This window comes from Pan paniscus, chromosome 11, assembly GCF_029289425.2.
Source record: "Pan paniscus chromosome 11, NHGRI_mPanPan1-v2.0_pri, whole genome shotgun sequence".
In the NCBI taxonomy this organism is placed as follows: domain Eukaryota; kingdom Metazoa; phylum Chordata; class Mammalia; order Primates; family Hominidae; genus Pan; species Pan paniscus.
In genome coordinates, this window is record NC_073260.2 from 117,573,904 (window position 1) to 117,592,306 (window position 18,403).

Sequence of the window (18,403 nt, forward strand, 5' to 3'; positions counted from 1 at the left end):
AGAGATTAAGTTTAAGTTCTCTCTTTGAAAGCTTCTACTATTTGTAAGCTTTAAGTTCTGTGTTTCTTAGTAAAAGAGATAGAAAAGTTGAAAGTAACCCACCCATGAAATAAAATAAGATACTCAAAAAAGATTTGGGAGACCAAAGTGGAAGGATTGCTTGAGGCCAGGAGCTCAAGACTAGCCTAGGCAACATAGTAAGACCCAGTCGCTACAAAAATTAAAAAATAAATTTAAAAAATTAGGCAGGTATGGTGGCTCACACCTATAGTCGTAGCTACTGTGGAAGCTGAGGCAGAGGGATCGCCTGAGCCAGAGTACAAGCCTGCACAGAGTCATGATTGTGCCACTGCACTTCAGCCTGGGCAACAGAGCATGACCCTATCTCAAAAGGAAAAGATAAAGTACTTTCAGAAAAGTGTCTCTCAAGGATGATGTAGAAACTGTGGTTCTATGAAAGCCATCAGCTACCTAAGGACGTCTTCCTTCTTATGTGCAAAGGAAGCCCACAACAATTTACAGTGATCTTGTGGTATGTGGTCACATGGAAGGCAGAGCAGTGAAGGGAACTATGACAGCAGGCTCCTTTACCTTGTGGTATGGCATGAGCAGAGTGCAGATGGCACAGTGTGGCTTCATCCTGGCCACCGTTGCATTATACTCTTGCTCAGCTGCGAAGTTAGGGGACTTCGTCTGCCAAAGGTGGATGAGAGGTTTCGCCCAAGACTCTGTTTCTTCCACTTCCTCCTCAATGGACAGAACCTCAGGCAATTCTTAAGGGAGAAGGCAGGAAAATACCATGAGCATGGGAACCAGGGAAAACAATCACCCTGAGTACAAAAGAAATAAACATTCCACAGAATCTGTGATATTAAGGCCGGAAACCAAACCTACTTTGTCTTTCAAATACATCCTGAGAGAGCCAGGATAAGGGAAGTTGCCTTATAATCCTCCTCAAGCCTCAAAGACTAGATCAGATCCCACGGCCAGACAACCACCCTCATTTTGTGACCCTCCCTATCCCTACCAGAAATAATTACCCTGTTCCCTCCTTCCCACATTACTTCTTCCGTGTCTCTACTGCTACAGTAAAAGCTCCAATACTAAAACAGGTTTATGTGTATGAGATTATCTTCTAGTTATCAGAGGAATTCACAGTCCAGAAACTACTTTGCCAATATTTTTACTTTCTTCATCTAACATAGTACATGGCTCAATAAAAGTTTAAGTGAACTTCATTGAATTAAATTCTGGGTTCAAGAATTTATTACAATTAACATTTACAGAGCAGCTATAAAGTGCCAAGCAATATACTGGCATTACATGGATATAAAAGAAAATCCCTAGTCAGATTTTCTCATAAAATATCCCTAGAAGAGTCAAGTCTTTAAAATGTATATTTCTTTTTCTTTCTTTTTTTCTTTTTTAAGATGGAGTTTTGCTCTTCGTGCCTAGGCTGGAGTACAATGGTGCAATCTCAGCTCACTGCAACCACCGCCTCCAGGGTTCAAGCCATTGTACTGCCTCAGCCTTCTGAGTAGTTAGGATTACAGCCACCCACCACCGTGCCTAGCGAATTTTTTTTGTATTTTTAGTAGTGGAGTTTCACCATGTTGGCCATGCTGGTCTAGAACTCCTGACCTCAGGTGATCCACCCACCTCAGCCTCCCAAAGTGCTGGAATTACAGGCATGAGCCACCGAGCCTGGCCTAAAATGTATATTTCTTTACTCCACAAGAACAGCACTTTATAAAATCTTACAGAGCACCAGAAAAATACAGAAAGACAAACATGTTAGAAAAACACTCTTCAATGCCTATAGCAGAGGGCAGTACATCAGAGCAAGTGGCCAGAATAAAAGCTACACCCAGTGTCTAGGGCTGTGACACATTCTAAACATCTGCATAAGTAGCTTTCAAAGTCTGATAAATAAATACTGTAGAGCAATGTGCTTAACTACAAATCACTGGTGAGTAAGTGTGTTCCAGCACTTCCCATGTTGACTTACCTGTTTTAGAAAAAGTCAAATTAGATTTGCACTGATGGCAAAATGGGAAGGACTGAATGAGGCTGAAAATAACTCAAAATATGTCAAATGCCAACTGTAGCACAAAGGGTGGCATTATTATCATAATAATCACGTTATCATGGTTGTTGTTCTTATTATTTTTACAATGGAAAACACGTGGTATTCACCCATGGGTAGAGTATTTGAAAACAAAAGATAACAGTCTTTGCCTATATTTGCAATGAAGTAATCTGACTCTAAATGTAAACTGTTTCTCGCAGCACTTGGCCTCACCATAATAGCAAAAGGAGATGGCTAAAAAATTATTATAGCATAGGATATACTACAGCTAATTTTATGCATTTATGATTTAATACTGCACCTTTATATTTGGTTACATCCGTGTTTGTGTGCATATGTTGTGACAAATTTTAACTTTTTATAATAGATTTATGTTTATAGTAGTAAATGATAAAAGTCTTGTATCTGCATATATTTTATGCATTCATAACTTTTTCTTAATTTTTAAAATATTTCTAGGCTACATGATTCATTTGTGAGTTTTTTCAAATTGTTCCGAGTCTAGGAGAAATGTTCTAAAGTATTTATTGAAAAAAAATTGCATGTAAGTAGAGTCAAACAATTCAAACCAATGATGTTCAAGGAGTCAAATGGAATTGAAAGATAACCACAGTTCTCAAAATATGATCTGTGAACTCCAGGGGATACACAACCCTGTTGCATGGCATCTATATAGTCAAAACTACTTTCATAATAACACCCGTGATTTGACTATTTGAGATTTGTAACAGTGATACGAAAGTAGTAGAAAGTAAAATTGTTGGTGTCTCAGCATGAATCAAGGCAGTGGCACCAAAGGAATCATCATATTGACTACCTCATACTTAGAGGTAACAAAAAGGCAGTTTCTCTTAGTAACGCCTTTGATGGGGGGAAAAAAAGCATCAATTTTATTAAATCTGTGAAAAAAAGAATGTATGCATAAAGTATTTCTGTACACACTGAAGTTCAAGAGTGTTCTTTAAAAAAGCATTTGTGCAATTAATTGAATTGTGGGTTGAATTACCTGCCATTTTCATGGAACGCCACTTTTTCCATGAAAAAAATTATTAGCAGACAAACTACAGTCATTCAGACTTGGGTGGCTGGCAGGAATCTGAAGCCCTCTGTGGAACTTTTCAGTTCAGTTATTGTGTTCTTTACCTCCAGAATATGTTTGGTTCTCTTTTATGGCTTCTATCTCTTTGTTGAAATTCTCAACTTGTTTGTGCACTGTCTTCCTGATTTCATTTAGTTGTCTATCTGTATTCACTTGCAGCTCACTGAGCTTCTTTAAGATTATTATTTTGAATTACTTTTAGGCAGTTTGTAAATCTATATTTCTTTATTGTTGGTTACTGAGGTTTTATTTTGTTCCCTCAGTGGTGTCATGTTTCCCTGATTATTCATGATTCTTGTGACGATGAGTTGGTATCCATACATTTGAAGAACTAGGGACTTATTCCAGCCTTTGTAGACTGGCTTTGGCTTGGACAACCCTTCACCAGTCAGTCCATCCTAATTTTCTAGGCAGGCCATCTGGCATGGTCCAAGGGTAGGCTTGCTCCTGGAATCCTCCGGCCTTGTGTCTGCGTCAGTATGTGAGCTGGCCTGGTACCTGGGTTCATGGGGTTGGATCTGGAGCCTAAATCCACCATGTAAGAACTGAAGCTTGGGTCTACTGAGTTAGGCCAGGATCTTGGGTTCATGGGGGCCAGCTTGGCACCAACATTCCACTGGTGTGGTCCTGTCAACTGCATCCACAGGGATGTTCCTGGATGTTCGGTCTGTGGGAGTTGGCCCAATGCCAGGGTCTTCTATGGTAGACCTGTACCCAGGGTTCACTAGGGCAGGCATGAAACCCAGGTCCACAAGTGCTGCTCTACATCCTAGACCAGGGGACCAGCTTGGAGCCTGGGTCTGTGGGGGTTGTCTTGGCTCTGGAGTGAGCCTGGAGTCTGGGACTGCAAATGCTGGCTACTGTTGAGGCAGACTTGGAGGCTGGCTCCGTGGGTGCTGGTCTGGAGTCTAAGGATGTGGGTACTGACCTGAGCTAGTCTTGAGGCTGAGAGATGGCCTGACACTGGAGCAATCCTGGAGGCTCAGTCTGCAGGTACCAGCCAGGAATCCAGGGCAGTGGGACTGTGTGGTGATGGGTTTCACTGCAACGGACCTTAGATTGGGATCTGAGGCAAAATCTGTTTCTCACATCACTCTCCTTCCCACACAGGTATCCCTATCCCTCTCCTCACTGTACCGCCTGAGATTAGGGGAGTGGTAATACAGGTAATGCAAAACTGTCCTTCCTATCTCTTCAGTGCATCTTTTTTCATGTCTGTGCTATACTCAGGTGCCATCATCTCTCATCTGGTTCCTGTATCTCTTTTGAAGGCATTTTTGAGCATTGATAGTTGTAAAATCAATGTTTCTGCCAGGGGACAAGCGCTGTGAAGTCCTATTCCACTGTCTTGCTGATGTTTCTAATTATTTTTTGTGGTTTGGGAAAATCATTATTTTTTATGAAAATAAATTTAACTGTTTATGTAAATGTTGTTTTTATTGCTATTTTTAAATGAATTAATATAATTTAAATTTTCCCTGGTGTGATTTCCAGTAAGTAAATATCAATAAAATGAACCCACAAAAAAGGAAATAAAAGAATCTTCCTTCAGATCCTCAGAAGAGATAAGAACATAAGGCTTCCTGAGACCAAAAAGACTGAGAACCACTGCCATATACATGTGTACATTTTTCTAAAAGTGTTAGTATCAAAGAGTCACGCTAAACAATACAGGTCTTAAAAACACCTGATGTAGGCTTCGCTCTTAAAGCCAAGCAGTAACTTCATAATCAGCTTGCCTTAATCAACTTGAAATACTTAAGCAAAAAGAAAACAAGAGTCAACACAGCAAAAAGGCCTCCTTTTCTCCCTAGGTTCTTTCAAGAATGTCTGCAAGGTTTGCCAGAAATTGAAGAAAACAAAGATTTTATGCCAAGAGCACTTAATTTTTTTCTTCCTCAGTCAGTGAGCCTCTTACTTCATGGTGAAAATCCGTACTCCTAGACTAAGATTTCTACAAAAAATTGTCATTCCTTATAGCAAGTAACATGCAGTCAAGAAAACCATGAGCCTAAATACAAAGCAGTTCCTCAAATCTATGTAAGCCTTTCTAAATTTACAGAAGCCCAGTATACCAGGCACCAAGGTATGTGGAACTTTGTCCTAAATAAGGAAACATAAGCAGTGGCTAAAAGGGCCATCCTATGTAAGAGGGCTAGCGCCTAAACAAACACTACTGTGAGGTGGAAATGGGGAAACTAGATACTAACTTGGATAAATGTACTGAAGAAACCTGTTGAAAATATTGCCACCTTGGCAACAATACCTTCAATAGCTGTTTTCAAATCTTTTAATCGCCATGTCAATAAAAATAAAAATTTATTTTATAAATTGTTTCATTTTATAAACGAACTTGCCTATAGATGAAACTCCTGGATCATATACACGATAGACTGAAATTTTTTTATAGTAGTATTAAAAGTATTCATTCTCACTTAGACCCAGGAAACCAATCATCGCCTCTTACTCTGAATATTTCTGGCAGAATTAAAAACTCGAGGACAAAGGTAGTAGAAATAGCTACGCAAGCAGGGCCTAAGAATAGTCCTCAAAAAGAAACATGAGTTAAAACAAAAATATCTGATTTATATGTGTGCCGGCTGGGTATTAAGAAACTGACCACAACTTCTGCTTCTACAATTACCTATAGGTAAAATCACAGTAATTAGCCATTCACAGCCTGCTTACAACCCTCCCTTCTCAGTCTTTCCAAGGTGTCTTAAATGCATCTCCAAAGCTATTCTCCCTGCTTGCCATTCAAATCACACCGCCCACTCCTCAGGACCATAAACAATTCTGTTTTTCAAACACCTCAAAGGGATAGCTAGATTTCTGTCTTGTCATTGATCATTAAATAGACAATCAGTATCACCTCTGATGCTCAAGCAATGATTCCCCAACAGTCAGAGAGGTCTGCCTGGAAGAGACTCAATCCCACAGGACATGTTATGAGAAGGGGAGGCCCCATTAATTTGAAGCACAGGAAATCCTAAAAAATTTTTGGTTCTAATAAGAAAGTCAGGCTTGCTGAAATTCACTTTGAGTATCTTAAGACATTCAGAGAAACTCCAAAAGTTTTCTACTTATACTAATTTGCAGTATTCCTGCAGATTAATAAAACTTCCCAAGGTGAGGGTCACACTGAGATGTTGTTAGCAACAGTGTAAACATACAGTGTTTATTTTAATGATTATTTTTCGTTGCTTTTTATACACATTAATTTGTATCACTTTTCATACAAAAGTGTAAACCACTTTTACATAAAGTAAAAAGTCACACTAGAAAATATATATTTGAAAACATTAGTCCAAGTGACACCAAATTATTCTAAGATAAGCATGGCTTTAAGTGTAGAGCTCTGCTCCAACCTATCAGAATAAATTAAAATAATGCTTCATTCATGCAATCTATACAGTCTTGGTTGGGTGATGATTCTAAACCTATTTCTCAATCTGTAAAATGAGTACAAGATTAGTTAAATGTCAGGGTTTTCCAACAAGTTATATGAGATAGCCATAAAGCTGCTATTTGCTGGTATGCGCAACCTAGTACTTCAGTACATGATGATCCTTCCCCTCTAGGCCTCCAACATAATCTCTGCAAAGGTCTGTGGGGGTTCAGTCAGGCTGGTGGGAAAAACTTTAGTTATAATAGCCACAAACCTTCTTGGAAGCCTTGAGAGTTTGGAAAATTTCGGTAATAAATCTGGCTGAAGGCAGCCTAGTCCCCTTACCTTTAGTTAAATAAATTAGAGTAGAAACAAAGGAATGTGGGGCGTTTATCTAACTCACTTGTTTACTCATGTGGTCTTCTTTTTTTTTTTTTTGAGACAGAGTTTCACTTTTGTTGCCCAGGCTGGAGTGCAGTGGCGTGACCTTGGCTCACTGCAGCCTCCACCTCCTGAGCCCAAGCGATTCTCCTGCCTCAGCCTCCCGAGCAGCTGGGATTACAGGCATGTGCCACCACGCCCGGCTAACTTTGTATTTTTAGTAGAGATGGGGTTTCACCATGTTGGCCAGGCTGCTCTTGAACTCCTGACCTCAGATGATCTGCCCACCTCAGCCTCCCAAAGTGCTGGGATTACAGGTGTGAGCCACTGCACCCAGCCTACTCATGCGGTCTTAATGCTAACCTTTGTTCTACCATGGGTGCTTAATTCCTTTCTACTCAGGAAGCACACAATGTCAACTACCTTCTACTGGTGTTGACTCAAGCCTTTATCAATTAATCTTTACTGAATAAATGTGAGTCTCGCTGGCTGGTCGGGGCCATGGCTGTGACTAAGTAGCCCGGACACTCAGTAGAACTGGCAAAGCAGACTATCTGTGTGTCAGTGTACTTTATTCATCAGTCATTGGGTCAGGGTCTGCAGGACAGAACCCCGCAGCAGCCATCCAGAAAATTTCTGAAAATATATGCGGTAAATGTATGCTTAAACACTGTAATGTGTTTAAGATGATAACACAGATTAGAACAGAGCCAATCTAGACAGACGCCAAGTTATCTCCTATATATAAGTATTTCCATCAAAAGGTTTAGCCTTGTAGGGAAAATAAAAGGCTTTATTCTCCCATTCACTCAAAAACATCATTGAATATAATTGATGGTAATAAAGAAATTAATGTCCTTTACAAAAGTATCTAAAAGAATCTTTTTTAAAATATGCAAATAAATTATGGCATAGCTATATAATGCATACATTAGAAGAAATGCTTTTGAGGATTAATGAAACATACAGTATGAATATATATATTACACAACATATTAGTTGAATATAATATTATAATCAATAAAAAATGGGAGCACAAAACCATGTATACGGAACATTGCCAATTCTATTTAAAAGGTTAAATGTCTGGAATAAAGAGGCTTTTTAAGTTTTCATAGTTATAAAAATATGTCATCTTAAAAGTTTTTTAAAAACTGCTGTCAAAATAATATTAGGTGAGAACTATGAACTGGGGGAAACCTTGCCTTAAGAACAGATTTTTGCCAGATTCATTCACTCACTCAGGACAGCATCTTTCAACAAATTTTGTTACATGTAAGTGACGTCCCTAAGGAAAATAATTCAGGCCATTTGTGAAAGGGCTGCTGCCAGGACTTGTGGACGGAACTCAGCAGATGAGAAAAGCTATCAACTCCACTACAGTATAATTTCCCTTTGCCAGTCATCACACTCATTCTGCTGCTTGGGGTGATGCTCCAGTGAGGTGTTTTGGCTGGTACAGCACCATTCTCTACTATGAAGAGCACAGCAGCATCTGTTACGTTTCAGGTACTTGAGCAAAATCTCAGTCCTGGGAGGCATTTATATATGGTTTCAAACATCCTGCAGGGAATGGGGGGTGTAGTGGGGTGGGATAAGTGCAGAAGTGAGATACTCAAAAAGGCAAAGTTCAAACTTGGGAACTTTATAATTTCTGTACTGAATAATGTATGAAACTATATTTAAGTGATTTTTTTTTGAAATGCTGACCGTCAAACGTTTATAAAGCTGTGTTCAAAAGTACAAAAGAGAAAAAAATTACAGGACTTTAGGTATGATTTTACTAAGAAGTGATGACATTGAGAAAAAATCAAATTCTGCATTATAGTTCCCCCAAAATGCTAATGTAATAATGGATAGCAGAGAATTCTACAGTTTAAAGTCTAAAGCACTTAAGAAATTAAATGGATGTATATAGTTTTGTTCTTTATGTATCACCTCTCAGTAACACTGATACAAAAGTATTTCAGAAGGATACATTCCAAATGACTCTATATACACTTTAAATAAGAAACATTCCAAAGGACACAACTTCAAAATTCCTATTACCAAAAAAAAAAAAAAAAACACACCCATGATAATTATGCTACCTCTGAGGAGATGGGTTTCACCAGGAACTATGGCATTACCAGCGTGGCTTAAGTTTCTTACAGAACATTAGCTCATATTTTATATATATTTTATAACACGCATGAACAAAAACAAGGAATGCTGGGAAGTTTATCTACACTATTAACAAAGGTATCTGGCTATAATCAGACATTTATATGTGTCCATTTCAACTTCTTTTACCAGTATTCTAGCTATTTTGGGAGGTTGTTAGTGTTGAAAGAGTAGGCTGGGCACAGTGGCTCACGCCTGTAATCCTGGCACTTTGGGAGGGCGAGGCAGATGGATCACTTGAGGTCAGGAGTTCGAGACCAGCCTGACAAACATGGTGAAATCCAGTCTCTACCAAAAATACAATACAAACATTAGCCGAGAATGGCGGCAGGCGCCTGCAGTCCCAGTTACACGGGAGGCTGAGACAGGAGAATCACTTGAACCTGGGAGATGGAGGCTGCAGTGAGCCGAGATCGTGCCACCGCACTCCACCCTGGCAGACATAGCAATAGTCCATCTAAAACACAAGAGTGTAGAGTGTAAACTTTGGAACTGAACAGACAGTATTTAAAGCCTGTTATCTACCACTTACTAGCTTTGTGATCTAGGGCAAGTGAATTCATGTCTATGAGCTTCGATTGCCTTACCAGTAAAAATGATGCTAGCATCATCTAAAATAATTATAAGTAATGGTTACTAGTAATGTATACAACAAATAGGAGGAAACCAGCTCAGTCAATTCTCACATCACGGTAGGAATGAGAAGAAGAAAACTCCTAAAGAAAGCTGGCATACCCTTGGGAAACTTAGCTGTCAACATGGCACCAGAAGGAACATATTCTGAGCATCAAATCAAAGATAGGCGAAAAAGGAGAAAGAGCCACATGATGTGAAGAGAAATAATAGTATTAATACATTTAAAAATTGCTAACAGAGTAAAAGTCTCATGTTCTCACCACAAAATGTTATGTATTTAAGGTGACACATAAGTCAACTAACTTATTCCAGATTGTACTAATAAAACGTAACACCATTTTGTACCCCATAAATTTATACAATTATAAATTGTCAATTTACAATTAAAAAACAAAGATCGGTACTAAGCATATGAAATTCACCATATGCTAGGTAATATAAAAGATTCTGGAAATAAGAAATTAAAAGCAACAGCCCTTTCCCTTTATGGAGTTCAAAACTACCCATGGGAGGCAAGTGCGGTGGCTCATGCCTGTAATCCCAGCATTTTGGGAGGCCAAGGCAGGAGGATCACTTGAGGCCAGGAGTTCGAGACCAGCCTGGCCAACATGGAGAAACCCTGTCTCTACTAAAAATAGAAAAACTAGCCGGGTGTGGTGGTACGTGCCTGTAGTCCTAGATACTCGGGAGGCTAAGGCAGGAGAATCACTTGAACCCAGGAGGCGGATGCTGCAGTGAGCCAAGATCATGCCACTGCACACCAGTGTGGGCAACAGAGTAAGACTCTGTCTCAAACAAACAAACACCATTCATGGGAAAAACCTCCAGATTCATAAGCTATTTCATTAACAGCATATACAATACAAAGTCAAAAAATGGCAAAACAAGATCTCCAAGCAAGAAACTATTAACACTGGCATGATGCAATCTACATGAAAAAGAAGCTCCCTATACCAAAAAAAAAAAAAAAATGTCAGCTTTGGTCATCTATGTAAATGACAGCAGGAATCACAGATATTTTTACCCAACAACTAATGGGAGTTATCACGTGGCAGATCACACAAAACAGCTGCTAAGGAGAGAACTTCAAGTAGGGTGGCCATCACACCAACTAAGGAAGATAAAGACATGGACTATTCAGGCGAGCATACAGAAATAAGGAGAGAACAAGGCTATACATCTTCTTCCTCTCATTTCCCTTCAAAATACATTACATGGTCCTGTCAGCTCTACCTCATGAAAGATTCAGTCTTCTCCTGGGGGTCCCCGAGAAGATTCTTAACCCAGATCCATGGTTCACTCACTTGAAGGCATTATCAAGTTTACTCCTCAAGAAAAGACTTTATCAACAACTATGGAAATATTTATGTAACACTCAAACACATATACATATCATAGCCAATCATTCCTCCTTAAGTTTCTAGTTTTTAAAGCACAACAAAAATCTCTGTAAAACAAAACAAAGAACATAAACACTAAAACAATGGAATATCAATCCAGAATTTATAGGTTCACTTGACAGGTATAAAAATATACTCATCTCACCATTTCTCTGAAGCCTGGGAACCTAACACCTCCAAAAGGGAAAAGGACTAAAACAACTCTATGAAAATTAAAATGCTGATAAAGAGAGCCACCTTCTAACCATTCACTAGCTGGAAGTCTTGGACATGTTACTTAACCTCCATGACCAACGTGCACAAATGCCACCCTGTAGAATGTTGCCAGCCAGGACTAAGTTTTCATTGGCCAGTGGCAAAACAAAGAATATGAAGACATGAAGTCACCACAATATTAAAATTTAAAATATACATAAACTTTCCATGCTGATTCTCCATCTTCAGAGCTAATTTTACAACCAAAGAAAAGGTGAAAATAACAATGAAAAAAAAGTGTACCAAAATATGTGCTAATTTGGTGGTCTATAAGGCTAAGACATTCTGTCTCCAAGAAAAAGAAACTGTGTTCAGGTTGAAAAAAATGTAAAGTAACACACTTGAGTTGTATGAAATTGCAGTTTTCATAGAGTAAAAAAAATTTCAAATATTGACAATTTCATATATATTATAACCTAATACAATCATTATTTTTCTAAAGAATTGAATGCACCATGAAACTGTGCTATCAAAATCTGTTCCTGGGTAGTTTTCTACAAGACTTTAAGAGTAATAAGGTTATGGTTGAATTTATTTATAAGTTAATTTTAAAAAAAAAACAAGGCATACATGAACTCAAAAGAATCAAACTCTTTCTTACCATTTTACAATCTCCATGCTTTTAGCACATTCAGAAACCTGATCATAAGATTTCATGCTAATCATTGTTTAGAAAAGTTTCAAAATTGAACGTAATACAGAAAGCAACAGCATCACATAAATTATAAAGCCAGCATTTTTGTCTCTAATTTAATCAAAACCTGACCAAGCCACTAGCATAATAAAAGTGAGGTGGTTTTGATTTTTTTATTCACCATACTACAGTAAAAATCAATGCCACTGGGACTTCCAGTGGAATTTACTGACAGAAATAAGGCTAAACTGAGAACACCAAATTATTATTACAAACCTTAAGCACTAGATAAAATATCCATTTTATCTGAATGCCAACAACATCTAATGTTTCGTGTCCACATAACGCAGGAAAACACTGGCTGTGACCTATCAACAAACATTCCAAGCCAATCTACTTAGTAATCTGCTGAATTTGCTGTTTTATTGCTTAAACAGACAGAACTATAAATGTGCTTATTATGAAAGTATAGTAATACCTCAAGCTAAAAAGAATTGACGGAACAAAGAGATCATTATGTAAAAATTAATAACATTTGGAGCATGACATGCAGCAGCCATCAAACAGCATTTACTTTTCAAAACTGGCAGGGAAAAGAACTTTTTACGCAGGGCAAAGACTTTCAATGGGAGATGCGCCTATTCACTAAGCCAAGTCGCAGCCTGCCTACCCTAAAGCAGACAGTCATGTACCCAGTAGCATATGGAAAACAAAAGATTGTTTTTAATATTTAAAATAACATTTATATTTAATACTTTTAAAAAATCTGTAATTTCTGAATCAAAAAGACATCATCATTGTATTTGGTCAACATATTCACTTAATAAATCCTTAAAATAAGAGACACAAAATTAAGACTGGCAAATCTACATCAATACAGTTAAAACAGAGAGTAACAGCTTGCCAGGAGCAGGAGGGCATAATTTTCCCCAAACACCTATCTACAAAAGGTAAAGGGCAACAGCCAATTCTAAATTCTAACTCTTTGATTTCTAGTTCTATTTCTAAATTCCACTTCTAAATAATGTCCTTTTGTTTGAGGGACAATTGCAAAGTGTCTAAGAGCCAGCTTGTGTAGTAAAAGTACCAGCAGGACAATGACTACAAGACACGGGGTGAAGTACTCAGAAAATACCACGGGAAATCCCAGGCGATGCCAGAAAAAAAAAACAACCTAGAATGAAGTGCAATCAGTGGGCAGTTCTAGTCCTGGGAAAACACACATAGGACCACTTTAGTATTCAATTGTTATAAACAATTTTTTGTTGTTGTTGTTGTTGTTTGTTTGTTGGTTGGTTTGTTTTTTGGAACCAGAGTCCTGCTGTGTTGCCCACGCTGGAGTGCAATAGCATGATCTCAGCTCACTGCAGCCTCCACCTCCCAGGTTCCAGCGATTCTCTTGCCTCAGCCTCCCAAGTAGCTGGGATTACAGGTGTGTGCCACCACACTCGGCTAATTTTTGTATTTTTAGTAGAGACAGGGTTTTGCGATGTTAGCCAGGCTGGTCTCGAACTCCTGACCTCAGGTGATCCGCCTGCCTCGGCCTCCCAAAGTGCTGGGATTACAGGCGTGAGCCACCAAACCCAGCCTATAAACAATTGTCCTAATAAAAGAAATGTGAACTAGAGAAAACCATTTAAGGAAGTAATCAAATTTAGTCAAACGGGACTTCCTGAGATTTCACTTACTTAAAAGTGAATAAATGTATACATTTTATTCTTCAAAACAACAGAAAACCTGGGTTAGATGGGTTAAATGATGGTTAAACACCAAGAAAGATCTCCAATTCCACTTCTTCTGTCTCTATATTTAAATATTCAATCCATTACTGAATAAAATATTGTATATATACAGACTTCCCAAGAAATAAATTACTGTAACATTGCCTGAAATACACTCTTAATCTAATCCTCAAGGCATGCAGACATTACAGAGATAGGGATCAGGGTGTAAGCTGTCTTTAATTTCAAAAAGATGCTTAACAGCTCATTACAGTAGTGCACTTGCTGAACTGATGACTGATGAAAAGTTATTTGGAAAATTCAGATTAGAGAAAATCAGACCCAAAACCAGGGCTTTAATCTGAATATTGCCAATACCCAAACTTGTATTAACAGATGAGGCTGCCTCTGCACTTGACTAAACACAGTACACTTGGTTATCTGCATCTTTCCAACTTTCTGTGTTAATTATTCTAGAAAACATAAAATTATAGTTGAAGAGTTATAAGTAAAACTTTAGATTAATGGCAATCAGCTCTTTGGAAAAGCAGCCTTCAACCTGTCACCACATGCTATTTCAGGGGATTCAAAATGCCCAAAATCCATATACGAACTTACAGGTTAGGAACACTTATCATTCATGACCAAGCCTCACATTTTACACAGGAGGAAAGAGGCCAGAGAGAGGGCTTACCCAAAGTCAAAAAACATATAAAGCACAAAGTCAAGACTCCAGAATCTACTGACTGTTAGTCAACCAGACTTTTATTCAGTGGGTGTTCAAAGATTTTGCAACTGCTTGTGCCAGATGCCCCAGAGGCATGAATCGCCAGCCTAAGTTTCATTTTAAATTTCTCACTTAGAAGAAGAGGTATAAACTTGACCACATGGGTAGGAATTCTTAGAATAACTTTCTCTTCTATCATATTGCCCTTCACCATCCAAGCCTAAGTTTCAGGCAAGCAAGCTCTCTTGTTTTTGTTTGTTTCTTGATTTTGTTTTCCACTTTTTCTTTTTCTCAAGTGTGCACTTAAGTAGAGGTGTATGCTTTTAAGACTCCAGCTCTGCATGTCTGAGGGGTCCTTTAGTGTCCTAGTTCTGATCGCTCTGCACCCATTCTGGTCCTGGAAAATTTCTCCTAAACGGCCACAACTTGGCTCTCCCTTACCAATCAGCTGTCACTTTCCCCCCCTCCTTACAACAGCAACAACAAACAGTCATTATGTGCCAAACACTTTTTTAACCCTCAAAACAATTCCTCCATGTGGCACGTGCTGCTACCATCACTACTTTGTAAACGCAGGCACCGAGGCATCACACAGTAGAGTGCTGGAGCCGACTGACCCTGATTTGTAGGCATGGAGAGATATTATCCTTTGTGCTATTTTTGCCTCTCTATGCAAGTATAAAGGTTGTTTATTTTATATTATCCATTATTTCTAGTTGTTTTATACCTCGGGTATTATCAGATAACGCACTCTATCATATTGACACTCTGTAAAAAACACTTGTTTGGCCAAATATAAAAGAAATGTTTGTCACAGAAAATATGAAAAATTATCAGCATAAAAAATAAAACTAAAATCACCTAATAACAGTCTTGCAATTTTCTTATAAATTTCCAGTTAACTTTCACAGACTCCAACAAAACTTCACTGTCAGCACAAGTCTGTTAGCTATACTCACCACTAGCACATGGTGGGAATCGCTGAGCTGAGGAGTATCACTGTGTCAGCAAATGCCATGCTCACGAAGTCCTCTGTACACTAGCACGGCTTGTCCTTAGTTTACAGTTGCATTAGAAACATCATTAACCTCATCTCTTAACCAAGGGGATTGGATGCACAATAAGCACAAAAGCAGTGAGCAGACTAGAAGTAACAGTAGGAAAAGCTGGAAATTTTTTATTGAAAACAATTTTTCCATTTTTAATTGAAAACAATGTAGTAAAATAAGAAATGTTGGGAAACAAATGCACACATGTGCAGGATGAAAGCTTCAAAGAACAAACAGTGCACCATGAGGCCAGAAGAAGGGGGACGGGGGTGTGATAAAGCACATGTTCAGATACTGATGTCAATGCAGGATGATTATTAGCCCAATGTCACTTCAAGGGAAGTTCTGGAGTTGGCGTCAGCACGATTAAAGTGCTGCTGATAAGAATGCTAGTGAGAAGAAGCTTGCCATGGCTTAAAACATTTGTGAGTGTGAATGACATCAAAATGGGCAGCAAGGCAACAAACAGAGATACCAAAGTGGGTGAGGGATGAGAAATTAATTACCTCATGGGTACAATGTACACTATTCAGGTGATGGTTAGACTAAAGTCCAGACTTCACCACTATGCAGTATATCCATGTAATAAATCTGAACTTGTACCCCCTAAATATATTTTTAAAACTTAAAACCTGCAGGGCCGGGCGCGGTGGCTCACGCCTGTAATCCCAGCACTTTGGGAGGCCGAGGTGGGCAGATCACGAGGTCAGATCGAGACCATCCTGGCTAACACAGTGAAACCCCATCTCTACCAAAAATACAAAAAATTAGCCGGGCGTGGTGGCAGGCGCCTGTAGTCCCAGCTACTTGGGAGGCTGAGGTAGGAGAATGGTGTGAACCCAGGAGGCAGAGCTTGCAGTGAGCTGAGACTGCGCCACTGCACTCCAGCCTGGGCGACAGTGCGAGATGCCATCTCAAAAAAAAAAAAATTTAAAACCTGCAAAGGTGTAAGTACTTTCTGAAACCATCAAAAGATAATTACTTGCCTCAAAATATTTCCAATGTAAACAAACCTAGCTGAACTGTATTTTACCACTTAACCTTATATTGGAGGCATTATCCCAAGAGTGCTAAAGATGACACTTTGAAAACATTCTATATAGCTGCATAATGTTTCAGTGAATTGCTACACCATGACCATGCTTCCCTTGAACAATTCCCTTTTATGAGACATTTACCTTATTCAAGGTAGGCTTTCATCTCCATGGCAACTATTCTCTGTGTGGAAATACCACACTGTGTGTGTGTGTGTGCCTGTGTGTCTGTGTGTGTCCATACAGGTGTATGTACACACATTTATGTTTCAAAGAATGGTTTTATAAAGCAACAGAAATACAAACTGCAACGATCAGGAAATTTAAGTTCACTAGTGACTTCTCCTGAACTGACTTAGTCTTGATCTTTCTTCTTTTCTTCCTCACACAACACTCCTTTCTCAGCAATCCAAAAAAAAAAAAAAATCCTAGGAAAAAACCCATTCTCTAATTAATGTGCTGAAGACAACAGTATGCATCATTCCTTTGTTGTGGGTGGGAAAAAACAAACCACTCTCAGGACCACCATAGCCTAAATAAGCTAGTCCTTAAGAAGGAGTCACTTACTGACCCAACGTGATGTCACAGCTCCAAAAGCCCTCAAACTCCAAGGCACCAGCCGCATCTACAATGGGTCAGCTGCATTTTAACTTTGAGGTAATTCTAGAAGTTGGCACAGTGGTAGAGAGATTTTCAATTCTGTCAAGATACAAAACTGAAAGAGCTGACATATTAAATACATAATTTATCACGTTTATACTGGTAATTAACATGTTTTTCTATACACATATATAGGGAGACTATTTCCTGGACAAGGATTTACATTTTTCTTTTAATATGACAGTATGTAACACATTGAGGTACTTAACTTTTTAATGGCTGATTTCAAGGATTACTGATTGCTTTATCCAGGGCATTCCCGCTCTTGAATCCACAAGTGATTTAAGCTACCATGATTGCAGGGAAATGTTCACTACCAAAAGCATGATAGGGGAAGCAAAGGAGAGGAATGAGAGTGGGGAGACAGATACATGGACAGACAAATAACAAACCACAGTGTAAGGTGATCAGTGGTGCAAGAGAACCAAGCACATATGCAGTCTATGGGCGGTAGAGGTGGAAGAGGAGAGGTGAGTGGTGACAAGGGATTGAAACATTCCAAGAAGGAAAAGAGTGCCACACATAATGTAACAGCCTGGGCAAATACATGGAAGAAAAGCAGCAGGGGGAGGGTAAGGAGAAGTTGTCTAAATCAGGGGTCCCCAACTCCCAGGATATAGAATAGTACCAGTCCGTGGCCTGTTAGTAAACAGGCCGCACAGCAAGGGGTGAGCAGAAGCCTAAGCTCCACCTCCTGTCAGATCAGCAGTGGCATTATACTCTCATAGGAACACAAATCCTATTGTGAACCATGCATGTAAGGGATCTAGGTTGCATACTCCCTATGATAATCTAATGCCTGATGATCCGAGGTGGAACAGCTTTATCCCAAAACCATCCCCACCCCTATACCCCTGCCCCTATCCATGGAAAAACAGTCTTCTACAAAACCAGTGCCTGCTGCTAAAAAGGTAGGGGAATGATGGTCTAAACAGAAAGGAAGACTCACGTAGCAAAGTTAAGGGAAATGAAGCTAGAGAGAGCAGGTAGCATTGAATGACAACTGGTTTCAAAGCCACACAAAGAAATTGAGCATTTAACCTGTACTGAAGCATTTTACAATTCCAGGAAACATGAGAGCTTCTGAGCAGGCATCCTCACCAACCAAAAACAAAGAAAGAAAGAAATACTGCCACAGATTTCTAAGCTGGCCGCCCTTCAGTGGGT

The 18,403-nt window shown here is 39.1% G+C and overlaps 1 protein-coding gene across 6 annotated transcripts in view; it reads right to left on the minus strand.

The window, feature by feature from the left end:
- The window catches only part of KDM4C (lysine demethylase 4C), a 410,581-nt gene that overhangs the window by 162,658 nt on the left and 229,520 nt on the right, over nt 1-18,403 (minus strand). For all 6 annotated transcript variants that reach the window (XR_008619779.2, XM_003823391.6, XM_008977026.5 and 3 more), the window contains one exon: nt 592-773. Coding sequence is in view for 5 of the 6 variants with exons in the window: in XM_003823391.6 (XP_003823439.1) it covers nt 592-773 (182 nt within the window). In the remaining variant the exon portion in view is untranslated. The remainder of the gene's footprint in view (nt 1-591; nt 774-18,403) is intronic.